This window comes from Lichenostomus cassidix, unplaced genomic scaffold (assembly GCF_008360975.1).
Source record: "Lichenostomus cassidix isolate B80296 unplaced genomic scaffold, HeHo_3.0 unassigened_scaffold_chr26, whole genome shotgun sequence".
NCBI classification, from domain to species: domain Eukaryota; kingdom Metazoa; phylum Chordata; class Aves; order Passeriformes; family Meliphagidae; genus Lichenostomus; species Lichenostomus cassidix.
The window spans coordinates 1,212,365-1,229,923 of record NW_028147268.1 but is presented as its reverse complement, the minus strand read 5'-3'; the positions used below and the strand labels follow the sequence as shown (position 1 = coordinate 1,229,923).

At 54.3% G+C, this 17,559-nt stretch overlaps 4 protein-coding genes across 9 annotated transcripts in view; 1 reads left to right on the top strand and 3 right to left on the bottom strand.

Moving 5' to 3' along the window:
- Positions 1–56: 56 nt before the first annotated feature.
- Positions 57–3,036, bottom strand: LOC146423899 (11-beta-hydroxysteroid dehydrogenase 1-like). Its single transcript, XM_085044275.1, has 6 exons — positions 2,792–3,036; positions 2,225–2,355; positions 1,922–2,033; positions 1,636–1,821; positions 1,081–1,224; positions 57–703 (listed from the first exon to the last, which is right to left on the bottom strand). The coding sequence occupies exons 1-6, from the start codon at positions 2,877–2,879 to the stop codon at positions 486–488; spliced, it is 879 nt and encodes a 292-aa protein (XP_084900401.1). The 5' UTR covers positions 2,880–3,036; the 3' UTR covers positions 57–485.
- Positions 3,037–3,159: 123 nt separating this feature from the next.
- Positions 3,160–17,559, top strand: part of LAMB3 (laminin subunit beta 3) — a 39,268-nt gene continuing 24,868 nt past the window's right edge. For 2 of the 5 annotated variants that reach the window (XM_085044265.1, XM_085044262.1), the window contains exon 1: positions 8,885–9,157. Coding sequence is in view for 2 of the 5 variants with exons in the window: in XM_085044260.1 (XP_084900386.1) it covers positions 8,952–9,022 (71 nt within the window). In the remaining 3 variants the exon portion in view is untranslated. Of the gene's footprint in view, positions 3,456–8,223; positions 8,308–8,875; positions 9,158–17,559 lie in introns of those variants that run through there. The other 3 variants (XM_085044264.1, XM_085044261.1, XM_085044260.1) reach the window with 3 other exon arrangements.
- Positions 3,452–7,650, bottom strand: LOC146423898 (11-beta-hydroxysteroid dehydrogenase 1-like). Of its 2 annotated transcripts, none has more exons than XM_085044276.1 (7): positions 7,474–7,650; positions 7,283–7,374; positions 6,510–6,640; positions 5,750–5,861; positions 4,979–5,164; positions 4,288–4,431; positions 3,452–3,891 (listed from the first exon to the last, which is right to left on the bottom strand). In XM_085044276.1, exons 2-7 carry the CDS (start codon positions 7,368–7,370, stop codon positions 3,656–3,658), a joined length of 897 nt encoding a protein of 298 aa, XP_084900402.1. In that variant the 5' UTR covers positions 7,371–7,374; positions 7,474–7,650; the 3' UTR covers positions 3,452–3,655. The 2 variants fall into 2 exon arrangements, with proteins under 2 accessions (XP_084900402.1, XP_084900403.1); XM_085044277.1 differs by lacking the exon at positions 7,474–7,650 and adding an exon at positions 7,083–7,212.
- Positions 12,721–13,261, bottom strand: G0S2 (G0/G1 switch 2). Its single transcript, XM_085044279.1, has one exon. It carries the CDS (start codon positions 13,259–13,261, stop codon positions 12,959–12,961), a length of 303 nt encoding a protein of 100 aa, XP_084900405.1. The 3' UTR covers positions 12,721–12,958.

Sequence of the window (17,559 nt, the reverse complement as noted above, 5' to 3'; positions counted from 1 at the left end):
GATAAGGATTCCCTGCTTGTGCACGTGGAGAAGGAACACCAGGAAAAGGAGAGATCTCAAAGTAACATGGGATTTATTTTTACAAAGACCGGCATGGAAGGGATGTGTGACAAACAAATTCCCCATCCAGAGACTCTGGTGGCTTTGGGTGGTTTGTGCCACTTGGTCCAAATCCTGGTTCTGGGCTGAGCTTGGCACTGCTGCCTCGGTGGCTTTCCAGAGGGAACAGCTCCTGGAGGCTGAGCAGGAGCCCTGCTGCTGAGCAGGACAGATGCTGCTGTCACTCCTCTGAAGTGCCTGCCGGTTGGGAAAAGCCCATGACAAGAGTCCCTTACTAAAAAGGCCATTTTTGTGCTGCATTAGACTCCCGGAGTGTCCTGTCGCTCAGGGATGCCCCAGTGGTGTGGCAAGAGGCACCCAAACAGCTGAGTTAACACCCAAACCCCTCATGCTTGGCTCCAGGTGTCCCAGCACAGCTCCAGGCTCTATCTTCTGATGTTCTCAACGTGGTAGCTGCTGCGGACGAGGGAGTCGAGGAACTCGGGGGCTATGCTGCGGATGAGGAGCAGGCTGCTCACGGCCCGGGGTGGGTAGTGCACCTCCCGCCGGCGCAGGGCTGCTCCTCGGATGATCTCCAGGGCACACTCCTCCTTCGGGGCCGGGCTGTCCCGGATAACGTGTGAGACGGCGCGCACGGCGCTCTCTGGAAGGCAGGGAGAGCAGGGGTGCTGTCAGAGGGAAACACTGCCACAATCACCATCAGCCCACTCAGGGTGTCTGGGGTGTGCTCAAACTGGCAAACTCAGGGGATCAGACCTATTTAACAAGGCTTAGAACAGTGAAAATAACAATTATAGTGATGTCCTTTCCTTGCCACCTCCTGAGCAGCCCCAGGATCTCCCCTGGGTTCACTGCAAGGATGGCAGTCAAAGATCTCAGGCCACGCTGAAAGAGCTGGTGTCCTGTTTTCCAGCTGCACAGACACTGCAGGCAGAGGCTCCAGCAGCATGGCAGAGCAGGTTGGGAGCAGGGAATGAGCTGGGGCTCAGCTTGGCTGTGCCCGGAATGGGCTGAGCTTACCTGTGTTGATGTAGCCCAGGATGCAGAGTGTGATGGAGACATTGACCTTGTCTATGATGAACTCCTGTCTCAAGGAGCTGAAAAATCCATCTAAGGCAAACTTGGTTGCGGAGTAGGGAGCAGTAAATGGGCCACCAACCCTGCCTGCAGCAGAGACACAACATTGGGGTTCAGGTACTGGGCAGGCACCAGGCTGCACAGCTCTCCCTTCCTCTTGCCCCACCAGCAGCTACAGTGCTGGCATTTAGGGTGAGGGAATAAGATCTCAGGAGTGCTTGAGAGAAATAAACACATGCAAATGCATATTTAATATGTGGACATACATGTGAATAAGCTGCAGCGCAGTGTAGAAGGTGCTTAGTGGGTGCAAAGAGACCAACAGGACAAAATAACAGCTATAGATCTCCCAGAGGACTTGAATGGTTCACCCAAGGTCTAAATCATGTGCTGACCCTGAGTCCCAGCTCTCTGCCTTGTGGTCCTTACTCTGCCTTTTAAAGAAGAGTCTCAGTGGGGATCCCTGGCAGGCAGAGGAAGGGAGAACTGTGAGCTCACCTGCCACAGATGAAACCACGACGATGCTGCCCTCGCTCTCCTTCAGCATGGGCAGGGCAGCTGTAGCCAAGGCCACGTAGCTCACAAAGTTGATCTCCATGAGCTTTCGGACTTTCCCCACATCCCCATCAAAGTAGTCGAAGCCAGTCTGCCCGATGTGGTTCAGGATGAGCATATCGAGGCCACCTGGAGGCACAGCGGGTTTGCCACTGGTGACCCTCAGCCCCAAACCAACCTCCTGGCTGGGATGTGCTGGGGTGAGGAGGGGCAGCTCCCCAGCACCTACCCCAGGTGTTCTCAGCCTCCCTGAGCAGCTCCTCGGGCAGGCTGGGGTTGTCCATGGAGCCGCTGATGAAGCGGGCAGAGGCAGCGCCGAGCTCGAGGCATCGCTCCACAACCTGCGGTGACAGAATGGGCTTGGATGGACTCACTGCACAGAAACCCCATCCCGGGCTGGTCCTGTCTTGGGCCACATAAGGATTGTGCTGGGGAAGCACTGGGGTGGATCTGTAGGGTATCAGGTATTCCCATGTGCCCAGGCTGGGGTGAAAATCCTCATCCAGCCCAGCACTCTCTGCTTGCCATTTACTTTCTGCAGCTTGGCCTCTGTCCGTGCTGTGAGCAGCAGGTGAGCCTCCATCCGTGCCAGGTGATAGGCCATCTGCTCCCCGATGCCACTGCTGGCTCCTGTCACAATCACTCGCTTCCCCCGGAGCATCTCTGCAGAGGAGGATGCAAAGCTCAGAGCTGGCAGAGCCCCTGTGTCCCTCTGGCACTTCCATGGCCCTGCAGCTCCTCTCTGTCCCTGCTGCAGTCTGATCCCTGATCCCAGTTTGGTGGGGAGCACAGGTGAGGCTCCAGCTCTGCACCCAGCCTGGCCCAGGAGAAGTCAGAGCTGCCCAGTGAAAGGATTAAATGTTTAAAGTGGGAAAATTGCTTGTGTCCCAGACAAGTCATTTACAGAGGTCAGAGACAGTGTCCCAGCAGAGCCAGTGTCATTCCATGAGATTTTCCTGTGCTCTGACCCCTCGTCTGGGGGCTGTCTGCCCTCCCCTCCCAGCCCTCAGCCCTCCCAGGTCCCTGTGCTGCTGTACAAGGCACAATCTGCCCCTCTGGCCTTGCTGTGGTTGTAAAGTGTGTTCTTTCCATGACTTACCTTCATCGAAGTTCTCAGATCCTGAATAAAAATAAAAGGCCAGTGCTGCACCCAGCAAAGGGATGAAAATCTTCAGGAGCAAACCCATCCCAGTGCAGAAGTACAGGCAGGAATCAGATGAATCCCACAGGGAGGTGAAGGTGGCTGGAGGTTGCAAATGGAGCTGGGAAGTTTTGAGCTGGTTCTTATCTCGTGCAGGTTTGCTGGTATCTGTTGGACCTTTTCTTTGCACTGCCAGTGATTTAGCAAACATTAACCTAATGAAGAGAGTGGCTTTGGACTTTAGGCTGTCCCTTTGCACCCTTGGCCTGCCGGGAGCCCCAGGTGTGCTTTTGGAGAGTGCTGGAGGGAGGGAAGGCACTTCAGCTTTCCCAGTGTTGTGTGTCACACTGCTCAGCGTCTGCTGGGCAATTGAGTTTGAGAGTAATTGTCTGAAAGTTTAAAGGGCAGAACCCCCTGTGTGTGTGCTGGTTTGTGTAGGTGATCTGGGGTAAGGAGAGGAGAAATGAAGAAGGAATTGTTCCCTGAGGGGTGGGGAGGCCCTGGCACAGGGTGCCCACAGGAGCTGTGGCTGCCCCTGGATCCCTGAGGTGTGCAGTGGAGCTGTGCCCGTGAACAGCTGAGAAAGGCGATAAAACCCACACAGCACCCGCAGAGCTCTCCGGTTAGTACATTTTATTTAACAATTAGCTTAACAATTATTTTTCCGCGGCCGGGCGGGGCGAGCAGGGCACGGAGCCGCCGCTGCGGGACTCGCCTTGTCCCTGCGGGTGCCGCCAGCGCTCCACGAACCGCCGGTGGCGATGCCCGGGCAGGGACAGGGTGGCCGGGGACACTGCCGGTGTCACCCGCTCCGCCCGCGGCTCAGTGCGGCGGCCGGGGGGTCCCGGGGGGCGCGGGCAGGCGGTAGCGGCTCCGCACCAGGTAATCCAGGAGCTCTGCGGCGCAGTCCCGCAGCAGCAGCGGCAGCCGCGTGGAGCTGTAGCGGTAGTAGAGCTCCCTCCGGCGCAGCGCTGCGCCCTTGAGGATCTCCAGCGCGCACTCGTCCCGCGGCGCCGGCCGCTCCCGCAGCACCTCCGCGGCAGCGCGCACTGCGCGCTCTGCGGGCGCCGTCAGCACCGGGGACCCCCGGGGACAGCGGGGACCCCCAGGGACAGCGGGGACCCCGGGGGACAATGGGGACAGCGGGGACCCCCGGCGGACAATGGGGACAGTGGGGAACCCGAGGGGCGTACCAGGGGATGAAGGGACAGTGGACACCCCCTGGGGATGAGGGGACAGTGGGCTGCGCCATCCTGAAAACGGCGCCCGGTTTTATGTGGCAAGGGGAAATAAATGGCTTTTGGGAGCGGTTTTGGGTGTTAGAGAGCTGAGATCCCCCAGGGATGCTGCAGGAGTGGTGAAAGGGTGAGTCGGTGTGGGGCTGGAGGGGCAGGAGGAGGAGCCGGGATGGGGATGCTCAGCCCTGAGCAGGGGGAGAACAGCGCTGCCCTTACCGGTATCAATGAAGCCGAGGATGCAGAGCGTGATGGAAACGTTAATGCCCTGAATGCTGAATTCCTGCCTCAGGGAGCTGAAAAATCCATCCAGGGCAAACTTAGTCGCAGAGTAGGGGACGGTAAAGGGAAACCCGACTTTACCTGGATGGAGGGAAGTTCTGTGTTAGCACAGGAGGCTGCTCTGCCTGAGCCTCTCTTCTGCCCTTGGTCAGAGCAAGTGTTTTACCCAAAGGGAATTTACAGGCAGTGAAGTGTCATCCTGGCGCCTGAGCAGCAGCATTACAAAGATTCATGTTGGCTTCCAGTCTGAAGGCCAAAGCCATGGCTCACATCTCTGCTCAGGGCATGAGCAACCCCCAGGAACCACAAAGCCCTCAGTGGGGAGAGATGGAGCAAAGTTGAAATTCCTGTCCCTGGACACTGAGCTGATCACCAGACCCACCTTCCAGCTGTGGGGTTTAATTGCAGTCCAAAAGCAAAATGGGGTGATTGGATTGAGTAGAAAACAAATTCCATCAAGAGAATCCCAAACCAATCTGGATTTGGGTGCTGGGGCTGGTTTTGGTGGGATGTTAGGCAGTTATGGCTCCTTTGGGATCCCTGCTGTCTGTGTGCTGCTTCTGAAAATCAGCCCAGGTGCCTTTTGAGTGAGTCCCATGTCCCCAGCCTGGGGACACTCCCTGCTCACCTGCCATGGATGAAACCACCACAATGCTGCCCTCGCTCTCCTTCAGCATGGGCAGGGCTGACGTGGCCATGGCCACGTAGCTGAGGAAGTTGATTTCCAGGAGTTTCCTCACGTGCTCAACGTCCCCATCAAAGAAGCCAAAGTAGGATGCACCAACGTGGTTAAGAATCAGCATGTCAAGGCCTCCTGCAAGCAGAAAAATGGGCATGAGTGCTGGGGGAGAGGGCTACAACCAGCAAAACAACATTTCCTGGGAGCAGAATAGGGGTAATCCAAGGAAATCGGGTTTTTGGGTCAGAGCTGTGGCCTGCTGTCTCTGGAGCGGGGATACAGCCCGGATGGTGGCTGCCAGTAAATATGTTGTTGTGATATATTTTTCTGGTTCCAAACGCAAATACCATGGCCCAAGGGAGATCACCCCTGGATTGTCAGTGGGCTGGGGAAGCAGAGGCAGTGCTCCACACAGAGCTGCAGTGCTGCATTTCCGCAGCCGTGACCCATGGCCGCGCTGGCCAGGCTGACAGATCCTCCAGACCCCGGATGGGCTGATGAAATCCAGGGCTGTGGCACTGCAAGAGGATGTCAGGAGGCCACAGAGCTGAAATCGAGAGCGCAGTTCAGTTTGACAGGCAGAGCAGCAGGGCTGCAAAGGGCAGAATTAGGGGAGAATTTTTCCCGTCTCACCCTATCTCTCCTGAAATTTTTTTGCATGTGGCAAAAGCACAGGCAGGCCGAGCTGCTGTCGCAGTGCAGGGCAGGGTGCAGACGTACCCAGCGAGGTCTGTGCCTCCCTCACCACGCGCTGGGCGAAGGCCATGTCCTCCATGGTGCCGCTGATGAACCGTGCTGATGCTGCTCCCAGCTCCAGGCAGCGCTGCACCACCTGCACAACAGCTCGGGTCAGCAGCGCCTCTCCCTGCCCTCCAAAGAGGCTGCCTGAGCTCCCTGTGATGTGTCCCCACCTTAAACCAGCGGTTTGCAGTTTTGGGATTGTGTTTGGGGCCTTGGGAGCTTCAAAGGGAGGCTGGAAAATTATTCCCTAGGTGAGCGCGTTCCCCGAGGCAGTCTGGCTGTGATCATGCAGGCTGAGCTGGAATTGCACGTGTGCAGGGGGAGCAGGAGCCTGTCTAGCACAGCACTGGAATGAGGGTGTGTGGGGATGTGTGTGCAGGAGTTCAGATCCTAAAATGTGCTGTGGCTGTGAATTGCTGTGCAGGCAGGAGCTCCCACGGCACAGGGTGGCTGTCACTGTGCCCAGGTGGGATGTATGGCTGTCACCGTGCCCAGGTGGGACCTGTGGCTGTCACCGTGCCCAGGTGGGACCTGTGGCTGTCACCGTGCCCAGGTGGGAACCTGTGGCTGTCACCGTGCCCAGGTGGGACCTGTGGCTATCACCGTGCCCAGGTGGGATCTGTGGCTGTCACTATGCCCAGGTGGGACCTGTGCTGGGGATGTTCCTGTACCTGTGCTGGGAGGTCACCTCCCGTGTCTGGGTGTGTGTGAAGGTGTGAGTGCCCAGATTGCCATTTACTTTCTGCAGCCTGGCCTCTGTCCGTGCCGTGATGAGGATGTGGGATCCCATCCTTGCCAGGTGATAGGCAATCTGCTCCCCGATCCCAGTGCTGGCTCCTGTCACAATCACCCTCTTCCCCCGCAGCATCTCTGCAGAATGAGGCACAGAGCTTTCGTTTATCCAAATGAAAAAACCCTAAAACTTTAAAAAAAACAACCAACCAAAAAAAAACCCACAAAAAACCTTAAAGCCCTTCAGAACCGGCAGTTAATTGGAAGGCAAATGAGCCTGCCAGTGCAAAACATCCGGCACCAGGAGAACTCTCCCATCTCGTGGAAAAAGCTGTGGAGCTGCAGCAGCTCCCCATGGAATGCAGTGACACAGGGACAGCACTTCACTCTTCCAGCAGCTTTTTCCACAAGCCAGGACACAATTTATCAACGCCCCAATTATTCTGTAAAGAAAACAATCCTCTAAGTGCATGCTCCAAACTGAAACTCTAACATTTAAAAGCCGTGCTTATAAACTCTTTTCCCACACGCTGGAAAATGGAACGCTCAGTGCCCCCTCCCTGCTGCCCCCCTGCCTCACCTGCTCCCTCAGGAGGTATTTCTGCATATTCCTTGCTCAGTTTGATTGCAAATCTTTGTTAAAGCAATTTCCCAGTGTCCGCCACCACACAAAGGCTCGGATGTGGCTTGGTCCGAGCTCTGTCCGGTTTCTATGCAAAACACCCAAATGTGGCTTTTCATAGTTTTTCCCTTAAAGACAGATTCACTTTGGATACTTACCCGGTGTGAAAGTGTCCCTCGCAGAATAGAACCAGAGGGCCAAAACCAATCCCAGAAGGGGAATGAGAATCTTTTGCAACCGACCCATCCCACTGTGGAGCCAGGAAATAAAGGATGAGAGAGAAGGAAGGAGCAAAAAACCCTTTGCAGAGCTGCTCCTGAGGGAAGCAGCAATGTGACCCTTTAAAAACCTGTTGGCAGAGCAGCTGCAGCTTCCAAAGCCCTGGAAAATCACGGGTGGGTGGATGGATAAGCAAAGCAAAGCCTTTGGTTTGCTCCCCGCTGCTCGGCCTGGCCAGCGGGGCTGTTTGGGTTCTGCCCGGCTCTTTTCATATTTCCTGTCCTACGTTAAAATGCAGAATTTTGCACAACACCCTGGAAGAGGTGTGTCTTTGCCGAGCAGCATCAAGTTTCACTTGGAGAACATCAGAGGGAGCCCAGTGCAGGTGGTTAAACATTGTTCTTTATTCCTGCAGGCCCTGGATGTGCCCTGGCTGTGGCGCTGGGGACACCCAGAGCAGGTCCTGTGCTCCCCAGGGCGTGGCTGCTCTGTGCCCCTGGGATGTGTCAGCAGGGACTGGGCAGCACACTGCACCCCAAAAGCTGAGTTTGGTGGGACAGGAGCCTCATCTGCAGGGCAGCAGCTGCTCTGTGCTCTGATTTCTGTGGGCACAGCTCTGGCTGTCCCTCTGGCAGAACCAGACAGAAAGAATTATTTAATGGGTTTGGGTTTTTTTTTCCCTCATTGCATTTTTTAAATTCAGGTGCTTTCATTCAGTGCTGTGCCTGGTAGGGCAGTGTTCCTCTCTGGCCTTACTTCTGCTCTATGGATGATTTTTTTCCCCTTTTCTGCCTTTCTCCTCCAGTCCCAACTTTCCCTCTGATAAGAAGCACTCAGCCCACACTCGGTCAGATAACACCAGTGCAGTCACTCTGCTTTTCCTGCCTCCCTTTGCTTGGAGTTTGGGTCATGATCATGGGGCAACCATTTCATTCATTGGCTGTGGGAAAGGAAAGAAAATGAGGTAATTAACCATATCTCAGCTGGGATCTTGTCTGTGCTGCCGGCGGGGAGACAGGCTCTCTTCAAGATATTTGAGTTTATTACTGGTGTTAGTAAAGCAATAATCACCAACCTTTGTGCACCATCTGCCAGTGTGAGGGGAAGGGATTGTGCTCTTTGCTCCCTGGTGGCACAGGGGATGTGGGGATGGAGGCACTGGGACGTTCCAGAGCCAATGCTGCGCCTGCCTTGCTGGTGGGGACGAGAATTGTGGGGTTGGGTTGGGGTTTTGCAAAGTAGCTGATAATAAAGGACTGAAATATGGAATATTTTGGGCCAAACTGCCCCCAGTTTTGCTGTACAAGCAGTTTCAGTGCTGTTTGATGTGTGGAAGGGAGTGTGGGGGTTGCAGGGCAGGGGAAGCTGCTGGCTCTGCTGCTCTGCTGCAGGGTTTGCTCCCAGCCCTGCCAGGGTGCTGCTGCTCCTCACTCCCACTCGCAGCTTTTTCTGGCCTTGTTTTCCTCTGTGCAACTTAAGAACTTGTTTTTAACTTTTTCCTGGGGGCGGGAGCGAGGGCAGGAAAGGGAGCTGACGGGAAGGGTTTGTGATCCCAGCTGGTGAGAAGGAGCTCTGCTGCCCCAAAACACCTCCTGGCAATGGTCCTGGATGGATTGTCCTGCTGCAGGTCCCTCCTGGGTTTCCCAAGGCGATGCTCCTGTGCTGCTGCCCTGCTCAGGGTGATTTCTCCTCTCGGTGCTGCTGGGAGGAAATGAATGTGGGAAGGAAACTTGTTCTGACAGCAGACTGGGAGAGGGGAGCTTGGAGAGCCCCTGCAGGGAGCACGTTCCAGGGCACGGCTGACACTCAGGCAGGTTTGTGCAGGCTGCTCAAAGACTCAAAAACACTTGGCAGGAATTTGGATACTGCTTCTTTTTTTCCTTTTTTGAGTGATATTTGGCTTTTAAAAACCATTATCAAATCTTGGTCAAATGCAGAGTATTTTCCTTTTTTTTCCTTTCTACTCTTGCTTTCCTTTATCTCATAGACATTAGAATATAACTTTTCCTACCCAGCTCCCCCAGTGCCCTTTGCCATGAACACAGCTCTAATTCCTGTCTTTACAGACAGAGCTATCACGATATAAAGAGCTGCCCTCAGTTCTACTTCTCTACTCCTGCAGAACCCCATTGCTCTCACAGCTCTGGAGAGATGCTCTCCCAGTCCCACAGGAAACTTGAGAGGATTTAAGGATGGGTTTGGTTTGATATCATATTTCTACATGCTGCTGGTTTAGGGAAAATACTATGATGTTTTAGTCATTTCTAACCCCCAAATGTGTGCTTTTTCCCAGTGTGACCAAATTGGGAATTGCTGCCTTGCTGTTTCATTGTTGGAGCTGTGGCTGCTGTGAGCCTTGGCTGCTGTCCATGTTCCCAGTGCCCTTGGAGATGGGTGGCTGAGGCTGATATGCTTATCTGCACCCCTAAATTTAGCCTGGCAGCTCCTGGAATATCGAGTGTCCACACCACAAATAGCAATTTCAGTGAGGACTCTCTGGAGGCATTCAGCTCCTGCCTTTGAAGTGGCTGAGCTGTGAGGGAAGGGCTGCTGCTCTGAGAGGCTTTCAGCTCCATGGGATGAGGCTGGATGACAGCTCCAGGCTGAAATCAGATCTTTGCAGAGATGCTGAGGGATGGGTACAGACAAAGACTCACCAGATTCTGTGCTAGCTGCATTTTTCCTGAGGATTTAGTGTACCAGGAGAGTGTCATGTTTGCAGGTTGGAATAAACCAGATCAGTCAAGTCTCAGAGCAGCAGAAATCAACCTCATGCCAACCCAGCAGTGTGGCTCAGCCCTGGGGCTGAGTGTGGCTCTCCCCAGCAGTTTGTCCCTCAGGAATTTGGTTTCACTCAGCCTTAAATGCTGACTCTGCCTCTCCCCAGCAGCTCACCTGAGGTGTCCTCACCAGTCCTGTTTGTGTGCTTCATGCCATCTGCTTTCTCTCTGCTCTGTCCCAGTGTTTATAATTCAACTTTGTCTGTGCAATTTGCCCAGGGGCTGTGGGGATGGTCCTGTGTGCTCTGGGGGTGTGGGTGCTGTTTGCTGTGTTTGGAGTGTTGCTGTGGCCAGGTGTGCTGCAGCTGTGGTGGGAGCCAGGCTGGGCTGGAGGATGGAGTGAAAATATGAGGAAGTTTTGCTGAGCCTTCTCCTCTGCAGCATTGGCCAGGCTGTCCCTGGTGTGGTTAGAGTGATGTCAGAGGGGTTGCTAAGCCTCCTGAGCACTGAATTTATTGTGTGGTTTTAATAAGACTTTGTGGCCATTGTGGTGAAGTCAGTGATTAATACTCGTCTGATTCCCAGCTCTGCAGAGAGCCAGCTCTGTCTCAGTCCCTGCAGTGCCCTGGGCAGTGGCAGCAGCCAGGGCTGACCTCTCAGCCTGGCTGTGATGTGTCTGTAGCCACCCTGAGCCCGTCAGGAGGCAGGACAGCAGCTTGTCCCCTGCAGGACAGATTCCCCAGGGTGGCTGCTGGAGCAGGGCTGTGCTTTAGCTGTCTAATCCCGTTAGTGTCTTAGCAGCAGCTATTTTGACTGCTCCACAACCCTCTTTGCCATAAGCTCATAACCCAGGGCTGGAGCGCTGGGAAGGGGAGGTGTGGGCAGCAGGGAAGGCAAACCTGGGCTCTGCACCCAGCACAGGTGGGATCAGCCTGGCTGGGTTCACCTGGAGCCCCGCAGTCCCCTCGGGGCTCAGGAGTTCCCTCTCCTCCTTTTTCCAGTCCCCAGTCCCGTGGGGCAGGGTGAGACACCTGGCCTTGCAGAGGATCACTAATCCTGGGAACTGAGGGTGATTAACATCCCAGCTGCCCTGCACAGGGCTGTGCTTCTCACCTTGGTTTAATCCGTGTGAGCTCTGGCTGGCAGTGGTGCAGCACAGATCAGAGCTGGGAACATCTCCATCCCTGATCCAGCCACAGCTCCCTGCTTCATCCATGCCCCAAGGGAGCTCCAGGTCAGCCTGCCCTGTCCCCGAGGCCCTGCTGTAGATATAAAACCTCTCTAAAAGCTGGAATTGGCAGGGACAGGGCAGCACAATGGATTCTTCTCAGCTGGTGGCTCCCTTCAGGCCTGAATTCTCATGTTTTCCCATGAAACTTCATTGGTGTCAGTGAGGGGTTGGATTGTTCAGCCTTTCCAGAGACCAAAGGGTTGGTTACAGACTGAAGTACTTCTCAAATTTTAAATTAAACTATATTTTAAATTGAAGAAAAAGTACTTTAAATGTGATTGAAAGCTTGAGCAGAGCTTTTGTGCAGATACTGGATAGGATTTCTTCTCCACTCTGTGCTGCTATGTTTGTTTTGGTAACAGAAATAGTTGTCAACAAAATGAATTGTGGGTTATGTATTGAGAAAATGAAATTGTGAACTTCATTGTGATATTTTCAGGTTCTGATCTTACCTTGTGCAGCTCTGGGCTGAGCTGTGCATTGGGCACTGGGGTCTGGCAGTGGTTTTTAGTTTTCCATGATCCACTTTGGATCAATTGTTTTGCTTTTAGCTGGAGAGTGGCACACTGCTGCTGCATCTCCCAGTTTCTGTGCTAGGTGTGAATCCTGCTACTCCCCCTTTGTGCAGATAAAGAGGGATTTTCTGCCCTGGTCAGGACTGGCAGGGGCTGTTTCCCTGCCCTCCCCTCTGAAGTGTGATCAGGATTGCTCAGCTGTGGCTGGCTGGAGACTTTATTTGACAGACATGACATAGTTCCAAATGCAACAGATTCTTGCTAAGCCCCAGAACAATTTTTAAATAGGTGAAAGTCCTCTAATGATTCTGGCAGCCTGAAGCTTGGAACAGTTTCCACACCCTCCAGCCTGACTGTGCCATCTCTGGGATTTTCCATCTGTGACACCCCCGTGACACTGCAGGCCAATATTATTCTGCACAATTAGGTGTCTATGGTGCCTTTGTGAAAGATCCCAGGAAAGGCAGAAGGGTTTGGATTTTAAGGTTTTTAGCCATGCAGCAGCTGGAGCCTGCTGGATGATTGCCAGGGCAAGAATGGAGCTTTTATTTATTTTAAACCAGTTCTGGGCACACATGGCCATGGCAGAGACACAAATCTGTGCCATTGAACCCTGATAACCCCTGAAGTACAGCCCCACCTCCAGCCTGGGGCATGTGGCACCCGTGTGACACAAATGCCACCTCCTCCCCAGCCTGGGGAAGGAGCAGCTGCCCGAGGGACAGACAGCACTGACCCCCTGGACCCCAGAGCAGCCTCACTGGGGCTTTTTGGGGAGAGGATAGCCCCCTCCTCCACTGTCCCCTGGGTCCCCTCCCTGCCCCTCGAACAGAGCCAGAGCTGTGAGTCAAACCTATTTGCAAAATCAGCATGAGAAGGCTTTGAAAACAAACGCAGCGAGACAGCACCCGTACCATATAAAATATTTATTGATCTTGCAAAATGGTGTAAAATGCGTCCGTAAGAAAAATAAGAAACCATGCTGTGCATCGTGCACAGGTCCATACCAACAAAAGGTATTTTTCCCCACTGCTGCACAGCAGCAAATATAACCCTTCACTTGTCGCCAGTCTGACAGTGCAGCCTCCTTCAGGCGAGCCTCCTCTCCGCGCTGGAACCGCCAGGCTCGGCGGAGTCTGTGCGCTGCGCTCAGGACGCGTGGTGCCGAGTGACCAGAGCTCTCTGCAGAGCCGGCGGCTCCTTGCTCTTGTCCAGCACCAAATCCTCCCTGCGCTGGGGCAGCTTCTGCTGCCGGGGCCGTGCGGGTTTGTCCTTCTCCTCCTCTATCGTGTCCCCCGAGCTGAAGGGGCTGCACACTGTCTCCACCAGGCCGATGACCACCCCGAAGAACGCCAGCACGCTGCCCAGCATGTAGAGCTTGACCATCTTCCTGTTGGGCTTCTGGCTGAGCATTTCTTTGGCGAAGGGGATCAGCTCGTGCATGGTTTCCATTTCAGTTTTGCGGCAGCAGGTTGGGATGTCAGTTCTGGGAGAGAAGAGAGAGGGACGTGAGTTAAATCGATCTGCTGTGCTGTCAGAGCTCTCCGGGCTCCCCGCAAACCCTCGGCTGTGCTTTAAATGGGGATTTGCGATTTTTGCTGAAAGTTTGCGTGAGGAAAACGCATCCACCCTGTTCCCGCGGTGCTGGGGCAGCTGTCCGGCAGAGCAGCTTCTCTTCACCGCACCCAGCCGGGCTGCAGTGAGGGGGACACAGCTGGTCCCATGCATTTTGCGCAGCATCGCGCCGCATCCCATTCCATCCCATCCCACCGCTTCCCATCGCTCCCCATCCACAGCAGCCCTCATTGGCCCCTTACCGGCGGTGTCGCTGCGGGGCTGTGCGGTGCTGTGAGCGCTGTGCTGTGCTGTCGCTGAGCTGTGCTGTCGCTAAGTTGTGCTGTCGCTGAGCTGCGCTGTGCTGTCGCTGTCGCTCCGCTGCAGCTGCTGCCCCGAGCTGCCGCCTGCGCCTTTTATGTGCGGCGGGGCGGGCGGAGCGGGGCCGGGCCGGGCTGGGCTGGGCCGGGCTCGGGGCCAGGAGCTCGGGCCAGCCTGCCCCCCTGTCGCTTGGCAGCTCCTGCCCCTAATCCAGCCAGACGAAAAAAAAACCCGCTTTTTTTTTTTGTAACCTTCCTCCCCCTTCTTGAAAAAAATGCCTCTTTCATTCTTCTCATCTTCTCTTTCCATTTCTCCGTCTGTTCCTCATTCCATTTTTTTTCTCCTTCTATTTCTCCTTGTATTTTCCCATCTCTCCTTCCATTTCTCCTTTTTACTTCAAATAATTTGTTGGTATTCTTCCCTCCCCCAAAAACCCCCAGTCGTCTCAAAGTCTAATTCCAGAACCAGAGGTCTGATGCTTGACTTGCTGTGCAGCTCTGTACCTGTATGTGCAATGAATATTTAACATGTTAATAGAAGCTTTACTGGGTGCTTGGGACTGAGGGAGAGGGTTTGTATCCATAGCTGCTGAATTAGGGCAGCGTTTGGCTCCAGGGTTGGGGCTGTGCAATCCTGCAAATGGCTCTGCCTTGCTGCCCATTCTCGAAGTGATGGGGTGAGAAACACCCCGGGGAGGCACAGGGCAGGTGACACCCGGGCCGAGGTGTGACAGCGTTGGGGAGAGGTTTCTACAGGTGGCTCATGGCAAAGGAAACCATTAGCAGGTTATTCTTGCTGAATATTCGGTGCGATTGCCTGCAAGACAACGTTTGGAAATTCCAAAACTAGGGGAAGTTGCACCAACCCGTTAAGACCCCGCTGTTCACTTTTCCTGTCACCCCCTCTGTGTCGCTCCTTGTGTCACCTGCAGGTCACAAGGTGCTGCTTTTTCCATCCTGGGCAAGAGCAGGAGGCCTGGAGTGCAGCCAGGGAGTGTTGCACCAATAACCCCCAGCATTACTGGTGATGCAATCACGATTGCATCATCATCATCACCACCATTGTCTGCTCCCGCTGCAGGGTCCGGCAGAGCACAGCCACTGCTCTGGCCGCAGGAATCCTGGAGATTCCACACACATCTCAGCAGCTGCTGACCTCAGGGAGCAGCTAAAGCCACCAGGAGCTGTTGGGATTTACAGCTTCTGATGTCGTGCAGCAGATGATGGACTTTGGGACACGTTTGCTCTCTGATCCACAGGGCTGAGATGAAGGGAATTGCTGTAAGAGAGGCTGATTCTCCTCTTTTTTTACTCCCAGGGGTGTTCATAAACCCTGGAGAGGCAGGCAGCCCCCACAGCATCTGGAGACGTCTTTCCTCAAAGCAGGGAGGGAAGAAGCACCTAGAAAAGAGGGTCTGTGGCACAGGGAATGCGGGTGTGATGGCCCTGAGCTGCGTTTGGTCTCAGCCCACGCAGGGGAAGCCTCTCCGTGACGTAAATAACTCGTGCTGTTTCCCCTTCCTGCCCCTGCCATCCTCCAGGTGAGGAACGTCCTGCCTTCTTCCCCTCCTCCTCCCCGGCTGCTGGTGCCCCACACACCACTTGGTTCCCTGCCCGGGGAGCGTGGCCATGGCTCACCCGCCCCGAAAAGGGACGTGACCCTTGAATTTGCGGGGTTTTCCCCCCGTTCCTTGCCGAGCTGTGCCGTGGGGTGTGTGGAGCTCTGAGTCACCCTCGCTCCTCACACCCCGCACGTCCCAGCCGGGCTGGAGGCTCTGCTGCCCCGCAGCTACCGAGAGCTCCACGGAGATGCTTCTGGGGAAAACTTGGGGTTTTTTTTGCAAGTTTTGAGTCTGCTTAGGAAATTGTATTGCAAGACTGGCTGTAAGAGTTGCTAAAGACTTGTCTATCCCTCCTCAGCGTCTGGGGTTTTTTCACTTTCAATAAAAGGTCCTTATCTTCTCTGCCAACTTGGCAGCCGAGGTTGCGGCCGATTCCTGCACTCGGGCTGTGTTTTTTCTCTGCTGCAACGCTCACAAAAATGACCATTGGAGAAAAGATAGCTGGAGGAGACAGCAGCCAGACAGGGAAAGTTCAAGGTCACTGCTGCTCCCGCCAGCTCCTCGGGGGTCGTTGTCCCTCCCCAGCTGCCAGCGAGAGGTGGGTTTGCCACAGACCTGCTCGACCCCAGCAGCGTCTGAGCTGCACTCGGTCCCTGAAACAAAGGTCACTGTGAAGTGGTGGAATGGTGACATTTCACCTAAAAAAGTGCTTTTTTGTTGTGTTTGGTGTTTTCAGGCAGGATTTTTGTTGCCTGTTGAGCCTTACATTTGCAAGTCTTTTCCTGAGGGCTGGGAAGGGTATTTTTGTTCATTAAACACTGATGGAGATGTCCGTACATTCCCAGTACTCAGAGCTTTTGGGATAACACAGAGCTCAGGGTAATTTTGAGCATTAGCAAACCAGCTGATAATAATCTGTGGCAAACACTTCTTATAGCACCACTCAGATTATGCTGAGCTAATTAAACAATATTTAATTCAATTTTGTTTTAGATTTCAGTAACAAAACCTGTGCAAGCTCGTTGTGTGGACATTTAAATTGGATTAAGCGTGGATGAAACGATTAATGATTAACACTAAATTAGACTAATTTTAGCTGTTCCAAATCTCATTTAGGAGAGTCTGCACGAGGCCGTTGTCAGGTTTAATCGCAAATTCGATTGAACCAGGCTTTGTGGCTGGGGGAACCGCACGGGTTTAACGTCACCGGGGGAAGAGCTCTGCCTGAACTTCCCAAGCAACGTCAGCGGCTGAGGCTTAACCTAAATCTTGCCGGGAGGGAGGCTGGGATGTGTGACAGCGCCGGGGGATGATGTGACAGCTCGGGGAGGCTCTGGAGAGGATGCTGTGATGCTGTGCTGCATCTCCTCGGGGCGCAGGATGGTTTGTCGGGCCAGGGGAGAACCTTGGCGCTGTGCTGTGCAGGAGAGCAGCGTTCCCAGCCCGGGAGGATTCCAGGGGCTCAGCTCGGGTGTCAGCTGTCCCCATGCAGGGGCTCGGCAGGCGCTGGGCACGCCGCGGGAGCGTGCTGGGGGCTCGGGGGAGGAGGAGAACTGCCCTGAAAGGAAGTGGGAGGGAAATGGAGCTGTTTCTCCTGCCAGAACACCTCCATACAGAGCTCTAGGAAAATTCCAGGATAGCTGGTCTGCTCTGGCACAAGCTATCCTATCAGTTGTCAGCCTGAAACGCTCGAGGGAATAAGGGCAGAAAAGGAAAGGAAACCCTAAAGCCTATCAAGCCTCATTAAGGATCTGTCCTATTGAAAATGAATACAAGAATAAAGGTTTGGTTTCGTTAGCCTGGCTGTGCCTGCTTGGGGTGGGCAGGGAGGACTGTCCCCAGGCTGTGACAGCTCAGCAGGAGGGGGGGATGGCATGGTGACCTGGTCACTGCGGTGACATGCTCTGCTGTGCTGACTGAGGAGTGACTGCTGCTGTGACAGGTGACAGAGGCACAGCCATGGGCACTTTGCTGCTTGGTACCTAAAATTGCTGTGTTTTATCTAGTTTTGCACCCAGGTTCCAGTAGCCTACCCATGTTTTCTTGTCTCAATCCAAATTCTGAATTCAAATTTTATTTTTCTTCACTGTATATTATTTACATTGGAGAAAGACATTCAAACATAGTGAGCTCAATGCTTTTGTGCAAGAATTGTGAGTCTGGGGCCTCACCCTGACCTGGTCAGGAGTCCAGTCCCACCCTGAGCAGCACCTTGGCCTCGATGGCCACTGGAAGCCTCTTCCCCCCAGTCTGGGCTGTGGCTCTGGGCTTTGCAGGGTGGTGGGGAGCTTGAGACAAAACCCTGAGCCAGCCT

Bases quoted from the DNA above. Each gene is read 5' to 3' on its own strand.
- LOC146423899 (XM_085044275.1), bottom strand. From the start codon at position 2,879: ATGGGTTTGCTCCTGAAGATTTTCATCCCTTTGCTGGGTGCAGCACTG. The intron at 2,034-2,224 runs GTAAATGGCAAG...CTGTCACCGCAG, and splicing joins CAGAGGCCAAGCTGCAGAAA to GTTGTGGAGCGATGCCTCGA. The intron at 1,822-1,921 runs GTAGGTGCTGGG...CTGTGCCTCCAG, and splicing joins GGAGGCTGAGAACACCTGGG to GTGGCCTCGATATGCTCATC.
- LOC146423898 (XM_085044276.1), bottom strand. From the start codon at position 7,370: ATGGGTCGGTTGCAAAAGATTCTCATTCCCCTTCTGGGATTGGTTTTG. The intron at 5,862-6,509 runs GTAAATGGCAAT...GCTGTTGTGCAG, and splicing joins CAGAGGCCAGGCTGCAGAAA to GTGGTGCAGCGCTGCCTGGA. The intron at 4,432-4,978 runs GTGAGCAGGGAG...CCCTCCATCCAG, and splicing joins GGTGGTTTCATCCATGGCAG to GTAAAGTCGGGTTTCCCTTT.
- G0S2 (XM_085044279.1), bottom strand. From the start codon at position 13,261: ATGGAAACCATGCACGAGCTGATCCCCTTCGCCAAAGAAATGCTCAGC.